The 20,203-nt window shown below is 48.3% G+C and overlaps 1 protein-coding gene across 2 annotated transcripts in view; it reads right to left on the bottom strand.

Moving 5' to 3' along the window:
- The window catches only part of LOC147718624 (neuronal PAS domain-containing protein 2-like), a 552,138-nt gene extending 539,152 nt beyond the window's left edge, over positions 1-12,986 (bottom strand). The window contains exon 1 of one of the 2 annotated variants that reach the window (XM_086918582.1): positions 12,925-12,986. Coding sequence is in view for 1 of the 2 variants with exons in the window: in XM_086918581.1 (XP_086774707.1) it covers positions 12,925-12,959 (35 nt within the window). In the remaining variant the exon portion in view is untranslated. The remainder of the gene's footprint in view (positions 1-12,924) is intronic. The other variant, XM_086918581.1, reaches the window with a different exon arrangement.
- Between the last annotated feature and the right edge of the window lie 7,217 nt (positions 12,987-20,203).

Here is a 20,203-nt window from a genome sequence, read left to right on the forward strand (position 1 = left end):
ATTTTGAGCTGTTTGCTCTAGAAGTAAACAAACATTTTGTAAAAATGTATAAAGTAGCATCAGATATTGGATCATGTGGAAGTGAGGCACATCCTTATGTACAGAGATAAAACAGCAGCTGTGGAATAACATAATTCAAGTGGTCCTAGGTATGGTATGGCTCAAAATGATGATGACCCTTTTCCCACTAAGGCCACATGCAAGTCTCAAACCAGGAGATAAGCAGGCACCTCAATGGTGTCTTGAAATTGGGCGAGTGCTTCCCATTGATTAGTCAATGCTGCTAAACTGCGGTGTGGGGATATATACATGCTCCACACAGCGCTCATACTGTGGTTTGCCTTGCACAATACGCGCCTTTGGTGCGATGCACATGTGTTTTGGGATTTGCAGAGTAAGGGAGCACAGTTCTGCACCCCATGGTAAATCTCTGGGCTTTCTAACATTCGTCTACAAGAAGAGGCAGATATGATACAGATAAAAGGATACCACAACCGGCCTTTAGGCCCTTGTTTGACTTGACACCCACAATCCTTCCATTAGCTTTCAGCTAGCTTTAGACAAGGGAGGTAATGGACAACTTTCTGTGGAGTCACAGGGTGTCTGTCATTGCTCTGGCATTATATCCACTCTACTCAGTGTTGGAAGATAGCTCGCTAGCGAAACCCTTCCAGCTCCACAATTCACTCTGCCAAGTGTATGCGTGACTCTACCATCAATGGTGGCCCATGAACCCCTCAGTGTAGAGTGGTGGATATGTCACTCCACAAAGTAAAAGCTTCTCTTCTAGAATTAGACTTCAGCACTACTGTCCAAGCAGTGAAAATGTCGCGTTTCAAAATAGGCAAGATATTCACCTCGCTCAGATCAACCAGACCCTCTTGAAAGGGACACTCCATGCAACGATTCACCTGGTCACAGCAAAGAAAGCTTGACAAGATCAGCTGCATCTTTATTAAACTTCACAGCTTCCTCTATGTCTGAGCACAGCCTGCAAGGTTTCTGCAGCCTCTCTAAAGTTGTAGGATGAAGAATGTCCCCATACCCATCAGCTAAGATCAAGAACTCTGATGGACTTTGTAACAATGGCAGCAGAAACATCACCAGAAATTGCAAGAGGTATAGGACATGATGACAGACCTTTCCCCTGCTATGCAGTCAAGGACTGGATTTCCATTCCCATCCACAACTGGCAACCTCCAGCTTTAATGTCTAGAAGGAAAGAAACACCTGTGTCTATCACACAATAATCAGAAGTAATAAGCCGGGACCCTCGAGAAAGGTCAGTAAAGCAGGAATATAACCAAACAGTGATAAAATTAACCCAAAAAGTGTAAAGAAACATTAGGGCCTTTCTATAATAAAGCGCCAAGATTTAGAACGGAATAAGTAGGTGGGAAAACAGAAGCTCTCCTTAATAAACAAAATTAATTTAATGTAGCGTTATAGCAACTGCATCTAGTGACAGCGCGTTAATTACCCTCTGCACAATTATGGGCTCAAGCCCCCAGTGAGTGCCCATAATGAGGGGAGGGTAATTCAAAGCCACTATTGCCTTGCGGGAAAGGGCAATAGGTCTAGTAACACCTGTATCCACATGTTGAGTTCACCTCATCACCAGTATGTTTTTTTCAAAGGTACACTGGCATTTGAGCTTATAATGGGTAGAGCAGGGTACTTAGGGTAAGAAATTCCTGCCGCCCATCCCAATACCTGTGTGTCCCCGAAATAGGCAGGAATCTCAATGACAATACCGAAGGACAAAATATCAAAGTTAATTATGGAGTTGCTATTTATAATTCCACACGTCTCTTGACGCTGCATATATCTTCAAGGCGCATAGATGTGGCGTTAATAATAGTACATCTATACTTCCTCAATATGCAATTACCTTTCGATATTTTGCCCCTTGATACTCTGTGCACGATATTAGTGTATCATTATATTCCTAGCCTCAATATTCCTTAGTACAATCCCAGTATCTTCCCGATGCGGCGTGATCATGGGCAACTTATTTCATTTCACATTATCATCCTTTAAACAAACGTAATGGTTGAATTTTTTGAGCACGCATGTGCTTGTAAGGTCAGCTGAGTTTACCTTCCAGCACCAGTGTGGAATAATCCCTCATTACCTCCTCCTCCGTCTTCCCTGACCCAGTCCTTACATGTGAGATGTATCTCCAACCTGCAGAACTTATTCCCTAGCCAATAAAAAAGGATTCACCTAAGATGGCTGCCATTTACCCAGCAATCCCATAAAGGGGAAACTGTGACATCACTTCCTGTTAAAACACCAAGCATAATACATACCCAACAGAAAGCAAAATATAATTAATCCCACCTACTGGAGGGTGGGCGGGAACCAGACAGTGTCAGGGAAGACCTGGACTCGGAGTAATGAAGATTACCGGCAATTAACGGGGCATTCTGAAGCTGACCACCTCTAGCCGTATCCCAATTTAAAAACTGCTGTCAGGCCACACAAGGGCGTGAAAATCCTATTCAGGAGATCCACGGGGGTCACTGCTGGTAATAATTGGTCAGAGGAGGCAGTAAGCCAGCGGGTGATAATGGCACGCTGCTTCGCTCTGCTCTCGCTAATTAGCGCCTAGACGGACTAGGCCGCTCAGCGATGGACTGTGACTCCAGTACATGCGTGTATACAAGGGTAAGTACGGCATTAAGAAGGAAAAGGAAAACTCATTGGCACAATCTGAATCTATTGTTAACAGAAGGCTCGCTAATAGAGATGCAGCATTCTTAGACCATGAAATCTTGAGTTACAATTGTAAAACTACACCATTGCAATTACAGTGCAAGTCATCTGTAGCAAACAGAGGGGAACCACAAGCACAGGTGGGAGTGAGACAAGCTCCAAAACAGCACACTCGCCTGCCTTGGGGATGAGGCGGATGTTTTTCTGTAGGGACGGTTTAATGTATATTTCAATTGTGTGTTATGCAGGTAGTATGTAGATGATGACAGAAGGTTCTGATGAACAGCAGCACAGCAACAAACCGTATTTCATCTAGGTCTCTGGATAGGACTTTGATCGATACTTATACGGGCTTCTGATGGAAAGTAGCATCGCCACGCCTAGCCCCCTGTGCAGGTCTCCATCCTACAGCATCTTGTAACTTGACAGAGTGTACAGTAGGAATATGTGCGGATGACTAGCGTCAGTGCAGGCTGATGACGACTAAGAGGGCAGCAGCATCCTTTATCTTGCGCCAGGCCTCTTGCTGGTGCCATGGATAGCACTGGCCCGTACCCAGGCCTCTCGCTGGTGCCATGGACAGCACTGACCCGTACCCAGGCCTCTCGCTGGTGCCATGGATAGCACTGGCCCGTACCCAGGCCTCTCGCTGGTGCCATGGACAGCACTGGACAGCTTGGAAGAAGCTCATGGATGACGGACAGAGCTACTCACACTGGGCAGTCAGAACCTGTCTCTGCAGGTCGGTTTGTAGGCATTTAATTTTTGATATTAATATTTTTAAATCTGGGAGTTTGAGGGATGTGTGTGTGTGTGTGTGTGTGTGTGTGTGTGTGTGTGTGTGTGCGTGTGTCTGTGTCCATGTCTGTGTGTCTGTATGCCTCTCTGCCTCTCTGTGTGTTGTATATTTAGGGCTGGGATGAGGAATAATGGCCTGTGCTAGGCCTTATCTCCTAAAAAGACAGCGAGGCAAATAAAAACTATTACTGTATACTGTTACCCTGCACTTGTCTGTACCACACCTGATTGTGTCCCCAAGCAGCAGTTGCAACGGCACACTATTCTATATTGTCGTTTTGTAAAGTGCGCAGGCACTACGAGTGGCTTCTTCTAGGCAATGTCAGAAAATGCGCCAAACAGCATGGCTGACAGACAGGAGAATGCTCACGCCCTATATCGTCTTATGGGGCACAGCAGAGAATCATTCTTGGAGCGCAATGTGGTGATGATGGTGAAGCCAGTAAGAAAAGAATGAAAGCAACCATTGTGGTCTTTGTGGGCCCAGGGGGAGAGCCTCGAGGAAGGGCCTGACAAATTAAGCAGGCCAGAATATTGGTTTACGGGCTGCATTTTGGGCTGTAGGTTCACTGTGCATAAAGTGCATGACACCGCATTAGCGTGGTGTCGTGCAGGTAGGTAGTTGCTGAAATGACCCATACCTTGCAAGCATCTCCTGGCAGTTCTCCATATAATTATTTGTTGTGCCATGCTAACAGACTCACGTGTCCATTGCTCAAATTACCATGTCGATATTGTATGTAATACCCTCCTTCCATTCTTTTTGTAAAGCGCTCTGATATACTTTGGGATCTTGTTCGCGCTATATAAAACTTTATAAATAAAAAAATAAAAAAATAAGAGAGGTGGGACTTGTAAAGCAAGAGAAATGTGCCTACCTTCCCTGAGTAGTTAGTTTGTGGTTGACTGTGCTGTTCCATGCGGCAGTCCTCACTTTGAACCTATAGTTCTGTAATAAAATGATGTTGTGGCTTACTTTTTAGTCACAAACAGACCAAATCTAGAAGGTTTAAATTCCTTCTTTCAGAGATCAATGGTTATCCTGTAAGTATTATAGTATAATTGTAGCCTCTGGGGATCATCAGAAATAGGCAAAGGACTGCTAGAACCTGTTGCTGGTGTTGACACAGGAAAGCTGCCAATGCTTTCCATTATCCCATAGGTTAGATCTTCTGCAATTCGGCCCAGTGTTACTGGAAGCTATTTTCAGCTCTGCAACAAGTTTTGAAAGTAAAGAACATATTTCGTTTTTGAGAGAAGCTGCTTTTTTTCGTTTGAATTCACAACCTATTATGGCAGGAAGGCATGAGTAGCTTCTACACTGCACCACACTCACACCATGCATTGTTACAATGAGCAGCATTCCAGACTGCTCTGTCTCTGTGGTGTTTCTGATTGTGATGTCCTTCATTTGTGTCCATGATCTCTGGTCAATTGTGGGCCTATTCCAAATACTTTGTCCTGAACTGTTTGGTCTCTTTAATAATAAGGCTACCCGGTCAATCGTTAGTCAACCAAACCCAAACACAAGCCATTTTAGTAGGTCAAGCGATATGAGATTATTGATGAAGTGGCGGTCTGCTCGTGTGGGCCAGGCAATAGTCTTAGATATTGTTTTCGAATCGTGAACAGGACATTACAGCACTTTACCGTCATTTTGATGGGTGCATTGTTAATAGTATGTTTTGGTATCACTTAGTGCTCTTAGATCACTCACACCGGAACACAGAATTGGCTATTTCCTTAACCATCAGTCATTCATCGACCAGATGCTTATCTTTGACCCTTTGCTGCGCTCCCCTGCCTCTTGGCTAGGCTAGAGCTATAGAAATACCATATACATACATACATACATGTACAATCCATCCAAGGTAATTACTTCCTGTGATGAGTACTTCCCTCTCATCACCATTAAACGTACTTGGATTGGCTTGCATCCAGGTGTTGGGTAGCAGTTAGGTACTGAAGGTCATTTTAAGGACACAGCACACCATTGACAGCACAGGATAATACATGTAATCCCTGTTTGCAAACACTATAAAGTGCCTGCCCTCTGAATTTAGAATGGTACTGCTTTGGGTCAGGCGGACGTCATGGCTTTCTTGGAAGTTAAAATGTTAAGGCAATTGTGATATGAACAGGGCTGCATCCTGTACTTGACGTGTAAAGTGTGATCTTTCTGTGTATGCGCGTGTTGTAGAGTGTTCGAAGTTGTGAACGAGACGTGAGTTTACCACCCTCGTTCACGTGTCAAGGAAGGTTCCATATTTGCAATAGGTTTTCTTGTTTTTTTATGCTTATATTCAGTCATGCTTGCTGTACATCCTTGTTGTACATTGAATATATTCTGTGTACTAGTAAAGGTGGGTGAACACACAACTTAAGGGGGAGAGCCGAGCTAGAGGTCTGATTAGCCTCCAATAGCCTGCGCATGAGCAGAGCCATGAAAATAGTTTTCATGTAAATCCTGCAAGAAAATTCAAGTAAACTATAATAAAATCTCTTCAATATTCGAAAAGATGTATTTCTTTAACATGTGGGAGAATTTCATTGTGGTACACTATAATCACTACATTGAGTGGAATTTATTCGAGTGATCACTTTAGACGTGAACTTAAAAACATTCGAACCCGTCTCCCTACCCTGATGACAACGGCCATTAGTGAACCAAGAGGTGGGTCATGTGCACTTTAAATGTGGCCTCGGCAGTTACTAGATGTGGAGCGACAGTATAGTGTATTAAATCAGACACAAGAGGTATAGAACACATCCTGAACTGATGTATACCGAGGGGTTCTCATACGTGATAAAATAACAAAGCAGGGACAGTGGAAACTAAATAATTGCCTATGAAATGAAATGAAATGAAAAATTCCACTTATATAGCGCATAACTACCCGGAGGCCTCGCAAATAATTGCCTAGAATCAGACAGTTTGGTCAGGTGGGCAAAGTGGGGTTTGACCCCAGGTTTTCTGGTTTCACATTTTGTAGTCCAGCCACTGGACGCATATCACTTTGCCACTCCCATTGCAGCAATGGATATTGGTTCGCCTTTAATGCCTGGTGCAAAGAGCTTGCGCGTGGTGTCAGGCAGAAGCCACAGGAGGCAGAGCGATGCTCTTGTGCCCGAGGGCACCGAGGGCCTTATAGAGAGCCAGGCATCTGGCTCGAGACGTCAGGGACTCGCCCACCTCTGAGGACTAGGCCTTGTAACAGATTCCTGATGAGAAACAGCACAGTAGCGGTGCATAACATCTTCTACCTTTGCAGCTGCCAAGGTCTCCCTTCAGCCCTTTGTAGTGTCCAGTTATTAGATCATGTGTCGGTGAGACTGGTGCTGATGTCGGCTGGGGATGAGAAACAGAACAGAGCTCCTTGTAATGTTGGTGGGTGTGTGGAAGAGGCGTGTGCTTATGCAAAGGGAGCTGTAACCGCATTTTTCTCTTGTCCTGGATCCTGTCCTTTTAAGTGTCACTCAGGATTCATCTTTCACTTCTTCACAAAGCACAATAACTGCATTCTGTGTGCAGTGGGTGGGTTTCTGCTGTCCAGACTGATGAAAAACAGACCAGCGACAACTTGTATTTAGCCAAGCGTCTCCGCTATGCACTGCCAGTGCCACTAGGTGCACTGTTAGTAGTGCTAGTAGGGAGAAGTCGTTACATTCTGTGTGTGTGAGTCTCTGCTGATGTGGAACATGGGATCATGTTTTGGTCTGTGGGATTCTGTAAGTGTGTCTTGTGATCACCTCTCACCTGTGGTGGTGGCGCATTGATATTGACAAATGCTCAGCATTTTACCAACACGTAGGAGCATTTTCTATCAACCTTCAGAGACGGTTTAAGGCTGCTAGCGAAAAATGACCAGTTTTTAATTTGAGCCGGTGTTAGCAGGTGGGGCGCACCAGCACTAATTTTTGTGGACTTGCACTTATTTTGCACTTATTTTTCCACAACAAACTTTGATCCAGACCAAGAGGGACAAAAACAGAGAAGCAGGAATAGAAAGATAGAAAAATGTAACATAAGGAGAAAGCAGGGATAAAAAAGAACCTGCAAGAGTGAAATGAAGTGACAAGGAGTGTCTGTGGTGTGGATTAAAGAGGCATGAGGTGGAATCAAGCCTTCATCACCTTTGTATTTGGCCACCTGACCTTTGATACTTCCGGCCGAGGGCCTCTGAACACAACTTTGGGCCCCCGGAATTCCTACTTTTACAAATTAAGCACTGATATGCAGCCATGCACCAATGCCACTTTTCTGCCTTTGCATTTTTTTAGATGAAGTTCTACATTTGATGCTACCATTGCACTGTATGTAGGGTGTGGAGATGACGCAGCCCCACATATACCCGTGGGAGCTCAGGTGGAGAGTTTAGACTAAAGAGGCCTTTATTTATTAGTCTAGAAGCAATAACTATGCGTTCAATTACACACTGCCTCGTGCTGTTTATTCATATTTATTGAAAATATATTATATAGCGGGACCATGGCCTGTGAGGGTATCAGAGCACTTTACAAATGATCGGAAATAAGAAAACAGGGAAGCAAACAAAAACATAGTCAAAAGAGGTACAAACATTCCTGAAGTGCTGCCAGTTGTTTTCACAGCATGTCGCCCGGCTTTGTGTTTAGGGCGTTGTGCAGTGTGGCCTTCTCCTTTCACCCGTGCCACCTGGCTGGGCGTCAGGTGAACGCAGGACACGCTGTATACCGCACACCTCAATGCAGACATGAGTAAAGTACCCACAGCTCTGTATACCAGCCGCATGGAGGTAACCCCAAGACACTGGAGTCAGGTGATGTCCATGGCCAGCCCCCCGCTTCACTTCTCGCTCTAGGGGTCTTCAAACTAAATTATGACGACCGTGCTTGCGTTTTATAAATAATAAACGAAACAAGCAAACATATAACTTGGGTTCGAGAGGCTGTTGCTACCTAAGGATGGAAATGGAAAACAGCTCAGTGGCCCCTTGTTGTAATCTCCCTTCGGGCGCCTTATGCCCTATAAGCTCCTACCAGTGTTCCGTGTACACTCGAGGAGCTGTAGGAAGAGGTCAGAGGGCAGCACTCGTGTGAGGTCACCGGACTGGTATTGTGGTTCCATTTTGGGTGGCTGGGGTGTGGCCTAGACTGGTTGTTAATGAGGAAACTGCTTCTCGCTGGTCATGCCTGCAGGTGTTGCGAGGCGGTGTCATCCGAGGTCACGCTCTACCTGTACATGTTGAATCCATAAACCGGTGAATCAGCCCGATGCTGGCACCGGTTCCAGGCCGGCAGGACGCAGCATCACCTGTGATGGAGTCCACCCCTCTCCCGTGCTCAGCGGGGACCCCGTCCCGCCTCCCGCGGCCCACCCCTCCCGCGGCCTGCTGTGTGCGGCCGAAGCCGGGTGGCCTGGCAGTGATACGGGCGGTGCAATAAACCCGTGCGTTGTTCACACACACAATGAAGACGTCGGTAATAAAAGTAATGACATTGAATCCCGTGCGTTCTGTTCCCAGGCCAGGATTGTGACCAACACATTGATGTACATGCTGCTGCCTTGCCAAACAAGTGAAAGAGCAGAACAGCGCGCAGCGACGGGTAACTAGAGTGTCGCTTCTTTCAAGGTGGAAGGCAACTCTCTTCTATGTGTGACAGGGCTCACATCTCCATTAGACAACATTGTGATTCGCAACATACATACTTATACAAATGTTGTATCTTCATTATATATAGCACTTAATAGTAGACGTCTACTGTGTAAATACAAAGTTGGCCCTATTGACATTCAGTCAACCGCGTGTATCAGCAGCGAGCGTGTAATTCCAAGAGCCACTCTGCCCTGCTTTGAACGAAGCTCTCTGCTGAGCTGCTGGGTCCTACCTAGTATCTCATACAGTTAGGGAGTCGAGCTCTACCACCTGGAAGGAAGTGCACCTCCCATCAAGGCAGACTCGTGGCCTGGAGCCCTGGGGTGCAGTACATCTGCGCCCTACTGGCATCCCAGAACCTCCTCAGCACATCTTGCAGGGGGTGCGCCCTGCCTCAGTGATCTGTGAAGGGGCAGCATGATATTAAGTTTGCCATCTTGTTCACATCAGCACTGTCTCCGTCGCATGACCTGTACCCACTGCTGTGAATAAGTGGCACAGAGGGGCTTCCACTCCTGCAGAGTCCTTAAATCCCACTTAAATGTTGTGGCCAACTCGCTTTCAAGGTGACTGTGCGGCGGTGATTAAACCCTGATGCTTTGTTTTCCAACTCCCAAACGTGAGCACACCTTTAGGGAAGGCGGTTACACCCTGCCGCATCATGCCAAGTTCCCTGGGCAGGGAATGAAGCCTGCTCGGTGCCAGGGCTGACGAGCAGCTCTGGCATTCCTCCTCAGGACAAGGCCGGGCTGGGAACAACAGCGGCTCTGGGAAGGCCAGACACCAGCTCTATAGCGCTCCAAGTGTCTGACCTAATGAGTCTGACACTCAGGGGCAGTTTTTATTTGGGGGCAGGGGGCTCGTCCCACAATCACACTCAGAAATAATAAAAATGGCCGAAATGGACCTCCCACTGAACACAGGGCGACAATGTTCCGCAGAAGCAAAACCAGTCTCCACTGCCTCAAACCTGCAGAAAATCCCTAAACTTCCTTTTGCCATTGCCTGGACCTGCCTCAAGGAGCTACCACTCCCTCCTTTTATCAGAGCCCGGGCCTGCCTCAAGGAGATACCATTCCCTCCTTTTACCATCGCCAGGCCTGCTGCAAGGAGCTACTAAGCTCTCCTTTTACCATAGCCTGGGCCTGCCTCAAGGAGATACCACTCCCTCCTTTTATCATAGACCAGGCCTGCCTCAAGGAGATACCATTCCCTCCTTTTATCAGAGCCCGGGCCTGCCTCAAGGAGATACCATTCCCTCCTTTTACCAACGCCAGGCCTGCTTCAAGGAGCTACTAAGCTCTCCTTCTACCATATATGGGTGTGCCTCAAGGAGCTACCACACCCTCCTTTTATCAAGCCCGGGCCTGCCTCAAGGAGCTACTAAAATCCTTCTTTAACCATAGATTGGGCCTACCTCAAGGAACTATCAACCTTCACTTTTACCATAGCCTGGGTCTGCCTCAAGAAGCTACTAAACCCCACTTTTACCATAGCCTGGGCCTGCCTCAAGAAGCTACCAAACCCCACTTTTACCATAGCCTGGGTCTGCCTCAAGAAGCTACTAAACCCCACTTTTACCATAGCCTGGGCCTGCCTCAAGGAGCTACCAAACCCCACTTTTACCATAACCTGGGCCTGCCTCAAGGAGCTACCAAACCCCACTTTTACCATACCCTGGGCCTGCCTCAAGGAGCTACCAACCCCTCCTTTTACCATAGCATGCGCCTGCCTCAAGGAGCTACCACTCCATCCTTTTATCAGAGCCCGGGTCTGCCTCAAGGAGATACCAACCCCTCTTTTTACCGTAGACTGCCTCAAGGAGCTACCATTCCCTCCTTTTACCATCACCACGTCTGCTTCAAGGAGCTACTAAGCTCTCCTTTTACCATATACTGTGTCTGCCTCAAGGAGCTACTAAAACCCTTCTTTAACCATAGATTGAGCCTACCCCAAGGAGCTACCAAACTCCACTTTTACCATAGCTGGGTCTGCCTCAAGGAGCTACCAAACCTCACTTTTACTATAGCCTGGGTCTGCCTCAAGAAGCTACCAAACCCCACTTTTACCATAGCCTGGGCCTGCCTCAAGGAGCTACCAAACCCCACTTTTACCATAGTCGGGGTCTGCCTCAAGCAGCTACCAAACTCCACTTATACCATAGCCTGGGCCTGCCAAACCCTCATTTTACCATTGCCTGGGCCTACCTCAAGGGCTACCAAGCCCCACTTTTTACCATAGCTTGGACCTGCCTCAAGGAGATGCCAAACCCGCAAGACTCTTGCTGCGCCGGACCTAGTATTGAAACTTCTCTATTTCTTGTTTTTCGGTTTGGCCATTCCTCGATGCAGGGCTCTGCTCAGTACATGTCTGCAAACACAGGAGCAACCAAAAAGAAGATTTTGAGGCACTCTTTGGACAATATGTCAACCGGCTTGCATTGGAGGATGAGTGATACAAGGGAAAAAGTGCAAACAAAAATGAGGAACATCAGCATTTTTAAATGCAAATGGGAATATTGTTGACCAGTTGCAGATGGTTTTAGCTGGATCCAGTAGCTACAGCAAGGCCCTCTGAATATCTAGTGACATTTCAGTTGCATTGTAACACTACTTGGTATTTGATGGCAGCCACTGGTTTTAGTTGGCATTTTATTTAACCAGTAGATTTCCCTAGTGTGTGCAGTTGACCATCCCATACATAGTACCATGGTCTAACAGTCAGGAAGGAAGATGCAGTTGAACCCTTGACACTGAACCGTGGGGTGATCATCAGGTCAGGAGTTGGAGCCCAGGCGAGCCCAGCTCAACCTTCACCCACCCGAGGTCGTTAAACTGAGCGCTATGAAATTGAGTCATTATAACACAGGTTATTTACAGCGTTAGAAACATCAGAAGTGTGGCACAAAGTGCCACATAAACTCAAAACAAGTTATCATGACCCACGAAACAATAAATAGGTCCAGTAGAAACCATTTGTAAAAGTAATTTCCACCAAGGAGTCTTCCTCCTAGGTAGAGATGGCTTACAAGCGCGTGCCTGGCAGAGGAAGTATTAATGTGCCCACTTGCTATCAACATCCTTGGAGGTGGACTGGCACCAGCTGGAATAAATGTGTAGAGCAGAAGGTAATATCATGGGGCCTTGCCCTTTGACCTCTCAAACTACACCCAAAAAGTAAACTGTGGCAATAGGTGTCTCCGCACGAAATACAACCCAGACAATGCACAGCTTTCTGCCAAATACGTTGCTTAAAATAAATCAATGCAACATCACATCATCAAAGAAAAGTGGTACCAACACTTACAGCCCTGGGACCCTCGAGCGGTCCAATCATTTAAGTCACTTGACCCTCTATATGGGTACAAAATGTAAAGTCTCAGTGCCCTCCACAACTGGAAGTCTGCACCACACCAGAAGCAGAGCTAACTGCTCCAAAGACTGGCGCTGTACCCTACCCAAACAGGCGCTGTGTGGGAAGCGGTACAGTGCCAACCTCTCTCTACTAACAGCAGCGGAACTCAGCCAAGTATACTTAATGCCACACTGTATGGCACGCTTTGAATAACACACGAAGGGTCGAAAGGTGTCATCACATTACCAACGCTCAGCTCAATCTAGTGCTTTGAAGCCATGTGAATGGCATATGTGCGCTATGTGAATATCAAACACAATACAATGCCATGCCATACCATAATAACAAATATAAAATAACATAACACAAAATAACATAAAATGACAGAACATCACAGCAGCAGGGCAGGTGTGCCTACCTGGCCTCAAGTGGATGGCGCCCCAGCTCCAACATCCATGCTAGTCTCCCGGACAGGGAGGGTCCACGAAAGGGGGGGGGGGGAGAGGGGGATATTGCGTCCCTCAAGTTTCGGTTTCTTCCCAACAAGAGAGTGTCAGATCCCAAGACGCCGCAGAACCTCGTTGCCCAAATTCAACATAGCATCATTCAGTGCTGTCACCTCAGTTTCCAAAAATGGGAGGAAAAAAAATCAAAAGCAGAATCCTGGAGGAAAAAATGCACGAATTCCCAAAAGCCCCGAAATAGTTATCAGATAGGAGTGAGGTCCAATGGGAGTTTACAGAGGGCCGGAGAGCTGTCGCCGTATAGACCAAAGTGCTGCACTTGCGGAACTGGCGCTAGGTGGATGGAGCGGCCGGGGTAATAATCTCCCAGGCTGGTTGTGTAAGCAGCTGCTGCTAGGTTCTGTCTAAGCCCTCCTCCTGCAGCCTCACTCCCTCCCTCGCTGGAAATGGGAGTGAGTGAGCGAGGGAGGGAGAGAGAGAGAAACTCGCAGAAAAGTAGGTCACCCCGCCGCTCGCTGCCTAACGACATCATTAGCAACCGGCTACATAGCTCAGAAATGAGGCTGGACTCGCCGAGGAGGCTGCCAAGGTGCCGGTCCGCTTCCTCTTCCCTGCCGAGTGCCTGCTCTCCTCTTCCCGCAGGAAGAGGGTCCCCTCTGGCCGTCCCTTCCCTGGCAGGACCCCCGTCCGGGCCTGCGCGGGCGCTGCGCCCCAGGCAGGGGGCGCACCGGCAGGTCAGCGCACCGACGGGTCGAGCATCCCTAGCGCCGGAGGACCTGGGAGTGGAGCCGGCAAAATCACGGCCGGGAACCCCCAGCGAGTGACGGCATAGCGCCCCGAAACAATACGATGGGCAATGTCATGTCTCTGGCACATGGGAAGCCCCCCAAACACCAGGGAGCGGGGCAGCAGGTCACTGCACGGGAGCCGCGCAGTCATGCTGGCGAAGATAACAGCGTCACCTCCAGCGGCTCCCATGGCAATGGGAGGGTAATTGCCCACATCATGTACATGTGGGGGGCACGAGCCGCGGCGCTTCTACTCAGGACAGAGATGGACGGCGAGCTCTACTAGTCTGCCCTCGTACTTTAAGTAAGATATCGATGGGGTCACTCTCTCGCGAGCACATGGCGCCATTTCTGTTATGCGTATCGCTGCCAAAGATCACTTTCTCCATGCCGATAAATATAATCTGTCATACCTCCCTTCCTGCCGGGATTGGGGATTTATGACGATTCATGATGACGTGAAACACACCTCTTTTCGCACCATAGAGGGCTTTGCGCCGTTTTCATGCCACAGGTGGGCACTCTGTTGGCTTTTCCTGTGGTGAAAGGCACCTGCATCTGTTTTGTGCCATAAATGGGCATGCGCATCCCCTTTCCTGTGGTTATAGCCACCTGCATCAGTTTTCATGCAAAAGCAGGGCGCATACATCACTTTTCCTGTGATGGAGGGGCGGCTACATCTGTTTGAATGCCATAGGTGGGCACTCCCATCTATTTTACAGTGGGTGTTGGGCACCTGCATCTGTTTCATGCCAAATGTGGGAACACACATCCATCCGGTGCTTTAAATGGAAACATAGAAGTGCTGGTGCTCACTATACATAGCATCGGTTTTCCTCCGAGAAGTGCCGGTACTATCCCATTGCTTGTATTGCAGCAGTGCTGAGAAGTGCAGATACTGCCACTTTCGAATTAAATAAGTGTAGGTACTCAGTACCGGACAGCGCCTACCCATTGGAAGCGCTGCATGCATTTCATTCCTTTGACTGAGGGGCACCCGCATCTCATTGCTTGCCATCGGTGGGCACTCACATCTCTTTTCCTGAGACTGAGGGGCACATGCCAATTTTTCCTTTCGACAGTTTGGCACATGAGTACCTCTTACTGCTACAAAGTAGCACGTTCATCGGTTTCCATGCCAGATACTCGTACGTTATTTCATTTCATACAGGACACACACATACATGTCTTTTCATTACAGGGCACGCATCTCTCCTCACACTGAAGGAGCGCACATGCATTACGTCTTCGCATAGGAAGGAAGGCACTCGCATCCTTTCTTTCGGTTTGGTTCACTTAATACTGCTCTTTTAATGTGATTGGCCACACGCAGCTGACGTGATATGAACATGGAGCCTCCCTTCTACGCACAACCACCGTTGCATACCATCCATGAGCAGTCACCGCTCTTTTCCTGTGTGATATGAACATGCCGCATCCCTTCTGAGAGAGCTGAGGGCACCGCGGTGCGCGCGCACATTCTTCCAATACATGCACGGTCCTCCTGGCGCGATAGGGCACGCAGATAATGCCATGATACAGACGTGGCTCGTGCCTGTGTTGTATCGACACGCACGAGCAGCTTCTGCTCTTTGCTTTAAATGGATGAGCCCTTTGGTTACTTTGGCAACACGCGGCTTATTGACGTGCACACAGTAATGATCGGCTTCTTCCCTTGCATGACACAACCCACACGCACTTTTTCTTGGCATGTATGGACAGCTGCAACTCTTTCATTGCCGTGACAGGAGTGCAGGCACCCACCCCATGATCCTTACATGACATGCTGCTTTCTGGACGTTGATGTGAACTGTCATGTGTGTGAACTGTTATAAATGACAATCCAACTGCTGCACGTGCACTATTCCACCGTGCTATCTTCCATGCATATTTCTGCATCCCTGATTACATTCTAGCCATAAGGCAACCCACGAAGCTCCATGTCTGACAAAGTATGAGCATGGATGATTTGCAAGACTCCTCCCCTACCTCGAAGCAACATGAGTGTGGAAGGTGGGTGCCACTATTGCACCAGGAGAGGTAATTATTGAGTGGAACGCATGGTGGAGGTCACATACTGTGCCAATTACCTGCAAAGGTAATTGACACTTTTGAGCAATTTACATTTTTGAGTAAGTTTACTACTGTTTGCTTATTTACAAAATTCAAATGTAAGTAACTACTAAAAAACAAAAAAAACAATAGAAGTCTAATACCACACATGGCCAGCCAATGGTACTGGAACGCCCTCTTGTAGTAAATAATGGAGTTAACCCCTTTACGGCGGCAATTCCTTTGATGAGTGGGCGGCACCGCGTCGGTCAACAGACGTGCGCAGCACTACGGACGTAGTGCGCGCGACGACCGTTGGCCGACAGAAGCAAGCAACAGGTTAAAATAAACCCCTATCACTGATCCCCACATTCATACACCTATCCATTCATTCATCCACTGACTCACTCTTGCATTCACCCACTTACCCATCCACAAAAAAATTAGATACTCAAACAGGCAGATGGATGATAAATTGAAAGAATAACATTAGAAAAGACATGCTCCTAAGTGTAGCAGGCATGTGTAGCAGGTTGGTGGCAGCTCCTGAAGTTCGCTGGGGGGACTCTGTGCTAGTGTGAGCAATCTCTTCTTGGAGCTCGCTATTACCAGCTAAGCTCGTTCAGTCACTACAGAGAGCGTAGGCATGATTTAGATGCTGGCGCCATAATTACTTTTTAAAATTGTCACTCACCACTCTGTGCACTATTTTAATCTTTTATACTGCCAAAAGCATTTTTCTGTACATTTTCGCTCCTCCTGTGGCCTCCCTCGCCCCGTTCCACCGCGGCTGAGTGTGCCGTTGTGTGGAAGGCAAGGCGCCATCTTGGGCTGTGTTTTTCCTGGAGCGAGGCCGGAGTGTGCGGTCTAGCGCTTCTGGGGAGCAGGGCATAAAGGGCACACGTGTTTTCAGGAGCGCAGCGGGCGCGACGATGGCGCGCCGAAGGTGCGCCTAAGGTAAGCCCGTCTGCGCCCGTCCGCGCTCCAACAGTGCACAGGGCCAGAAATGCTGGCTCTACGAGGGCCGGTTCTGGGGTCCCACTGATTGTCTATAGTCGACAGTCACTACTCTCATTTAATAAAAGCCCCTGTAGTAATAGCACGCAATGGGAGGCACTATATTCAATGTCCCGAATCTGCCCTGACTGCCATTTTCAATTCAGGAGGTCATGTCCTTCCTCATCCCCTCCGTCCGACATCGACCCTCATTCCAACATTCATGCAGCCCTCATCAATGCACTCTCTTTGGTCAAACATGCGGAGGAGGTTTATGAATTGATCATCGATGAGGCACTTGAACTCTTATTTATAACAGATCAATCAATCAATCAAAGCATTTATATAGCGCACTACTCACCCGGAGGGTCTCAAGGCGCTAGGGGAGGGGGGGGGTCCGCTACTGCTCGAACAGCCAGGTCTGAAGGCAAGGTGATCCTGGGTCAGGCGGAGGTGGGTCGGGAGGGAGTTCCAAGTCTTGGCGGCCAGGTAGGAGAAGGACCTTCCTCCTGTGGTGGCTCTTCGGATGCGGGGGACGGCGGCGAGGGCGTAGCCGGTCGATCGAAGCTGGCGTGTGGGAGCGTAGAAGTTGAGGCGGCTGTTGAGGCATGGTTGCACGAATCCTGTGCACCGGTGATAGAACTAGCGACCCCTCGAAGGTATAGGATAACCTGGCTCGACCGCAGTTCCAGCCGAGGTGGGGGCTTAGCAGTGATTCTTAGGGGCAAGTGGTCTCTATTAAAGGAGAGTACAGGGGAAATTTCTGAGGGAGAAGCTATGGAGTTCTCTATAGCTTTTTCCCCACTTTTTACATTGGGAGGAATACTGGTTTACCGCCCTCCTGGCCCCCCAGGTATGTTTCTTAAATCTCTTGAGGAAGTGGTGACACAGAGAGCAATGAGGTTCCCCAAATTTCTGATGCTGGGGGATTTCAACATCCATGTAGACACCCCTTCTGCATCTGGAGAGAAGGACCTGTGTGACCTCTGCAATCTTACTCTCCTATCCCAGCAGGTACTTAGCTCCACCCACTCTGGGGGCCATTGTTTAGACCTTGTCTACTCCAACTTCAGTCTGTCACTAGAAGCTCCGCGCCCTGTCACCTGGTCGGACCACTTTTTGGTCTGCTTTACCTGGGACATTGGTAGTCCTCGCATATCGGGAAAAGAGCATCTGGGCCCTCCCCCCCCCTTAAAATTAGCATCCCCGCCCTGAACACTGCATTGGCGCAATCTTGTCCCGCCATGGCTACTGATTTAGAGGGAGCAGTCGAAAAGTTTTCAACATGGCTGAGCTCTACTATTGAATCGTTCCTCCAACCACTAGGAAATCGTAGTTCTAGAAACTCCCCTTCCTCTCCCTGGTATACGGAGCATTTACAAATTTTAAAACTTGGCTGTAAGTCCAAGGAATGGGCCTGGCGACAGGACTATTGTCCCTTAGCCAAGATGGAACTCCGAGCAGCACAAAAAGAGTATTATGCCGCCATCAAGTCTGCCAAAGGTGATTTCTTTACGGTTAGAATCTCCAAGGCTAAGAATAATAGCAGAGAAATCTTTGCAATAGTACGGAGCTTTACATCCCCAGTGGCAGAAACCGCCTCGGCACACTCTTGTCCTGGCTGGTGTGAAAAGCTATCCACTGTCTTTACAGAAAAAATCGAAAACATTCAGGCCAGCCTAAAGCGACCCACCAGGGCTTGGTCTTCTCCCACTCCTGCGGTCCAGGACTGTAATAACCCTTTCAAATTCCTAAACACCTTTGATCCAGTTGAGACGAAAGATATGCTGGCCATCTTAAAATCATTAAAATCTGGATCCCCTGTGGATCCCTGTCCAGCAAGGGTCCTTAGTTGAGTGGTGGAAGTTATTGCTCTTATGGTGGTGGCCTTGGTCAACAATACACTGCAATCAGGTGTGATGCCCCACCAATGGAAACAGGCTAAGCTCCTCCCCTTGATTAAGAAACCCTCGGCTGACCCGCTTCTCCCCTCCAATTACCGTCCTATTTCCTTGCTCCCAGCTCTGGCTAAGGTGTGCGAGAAGACCGTTTTCAGACAGCTGGAGAAGTTCGTGGAGTCTGCGGGGGCATTTCATCCCGCCCAATCTGGCTTCTGAACTTCGTTTAGCACGGAGACTGCACTTGTGGAAGTTACCGAGGCCATAAGGGTATGTCTGGATGGGGGCGGCAGGGCAGCTCTAATTTTATTGGACCTCTCTGCCGCGTTCGACACAGTACCCCACATCCAGCTACTCTCCAGGCTGTCTGATATATTGGCATCTCGGGCACGGCTTTATGCTGGGTTAAGTCATTTATTACGGACCGCTTCCAGCAAGTATGGATGCCTCCTCACCACTCTTCAAACGTTTTAGTGGAAACAGGTGTCCCTTTTTAATGTTTACATGACCCCCCTTATTTATTTGGCAGAAAGTTTGGGTGCCAAAATAATGGCCTATGCTGATGACACCCAACTTCTCTTCACCTGGGAAGGAAGCGACTTTGGTACGGTCGGAGCCCAACAGTGCCTGTCCGCTGTCTTTGCCTGGCTGGCCCAGGCCAGCCTTAAGTGCAACGAGGATAATTCTGAGATTCTCTTGTACGGACAATTACCGGTGGACTTTAAGGATTCACTCTGGCCTAAAGATACACCTTGTCCTAAGGGAGATTGCGGGATAGCAAAAAACCTGGGGATCTGTGCTTTCGCGATCAAATCATGAGGTTGGAGGGAACATGCTTTGGCACCCTGGCAACCCTCAGGAAGTTTTTTCCCCTTCTTCCCCAAGTTGCTAAGGAGGCAGTAGCCAGGGCACTTATTCTCTCACGCCTGGACTATTCAATTTCCCTATACATGGGCACCCCTGACTTTCTGATACGCAAACTGCAAGTAGTTCTGAACGCGGCAGTGAGACTCTTCTTTGATATACCCAGGAGGTTAAGTGTTCGTAAACAGCTGCGTGAGCTTCACTGGCTCCCCGTGGCTCAAAGAGTGCGTTTTAAGGTTCTGGTACTGACTCACAAAGCCTTACATGGCCCCTGTCCATCCTATCTGAGGGCCAGATTCACATTCTACCAGCCAACTCGTGAGCTTCGTTCAGCTACGCTCCGACGTCTAGTGGTCCCCAGATTCAAGAGGGTGCGCCTCGGGGGTAATTCCCTGGCGGTTAGAGAGGCCACCATGTGGAATGATTTATCTGACCTACTCAGATACACTACGAACTTGAATAGTTAAAAAAAATTACTCAAAACGCATCTTTTCCAACAAGCGGCCTAGCTACCTTGTCTGTCTTACACGCATGTTGTACCCATCGTTCTTTTGCTCACCATGCCACCTCAGTTTGGAACCAGCCATATTCAAATGAGGCTTGACCCTGCTGTAGTCGGAGCAGTCCAGCCCGAA

This window comes from Lissotriton vulgaris, chromosome 4_1 (genome assembly GCF_964263255.1).
Source record: "Lissotriton vulgaris chromosome 4_1, aLisVul1.2, whole genome shotgun sequence".
Classification (NCBI taxonomy): Eukaryota; Metazoa; Chordata; class Amphibia; order Caudata; family Salamandridae; genus Lissotriton; species Lissotriton vulgaris.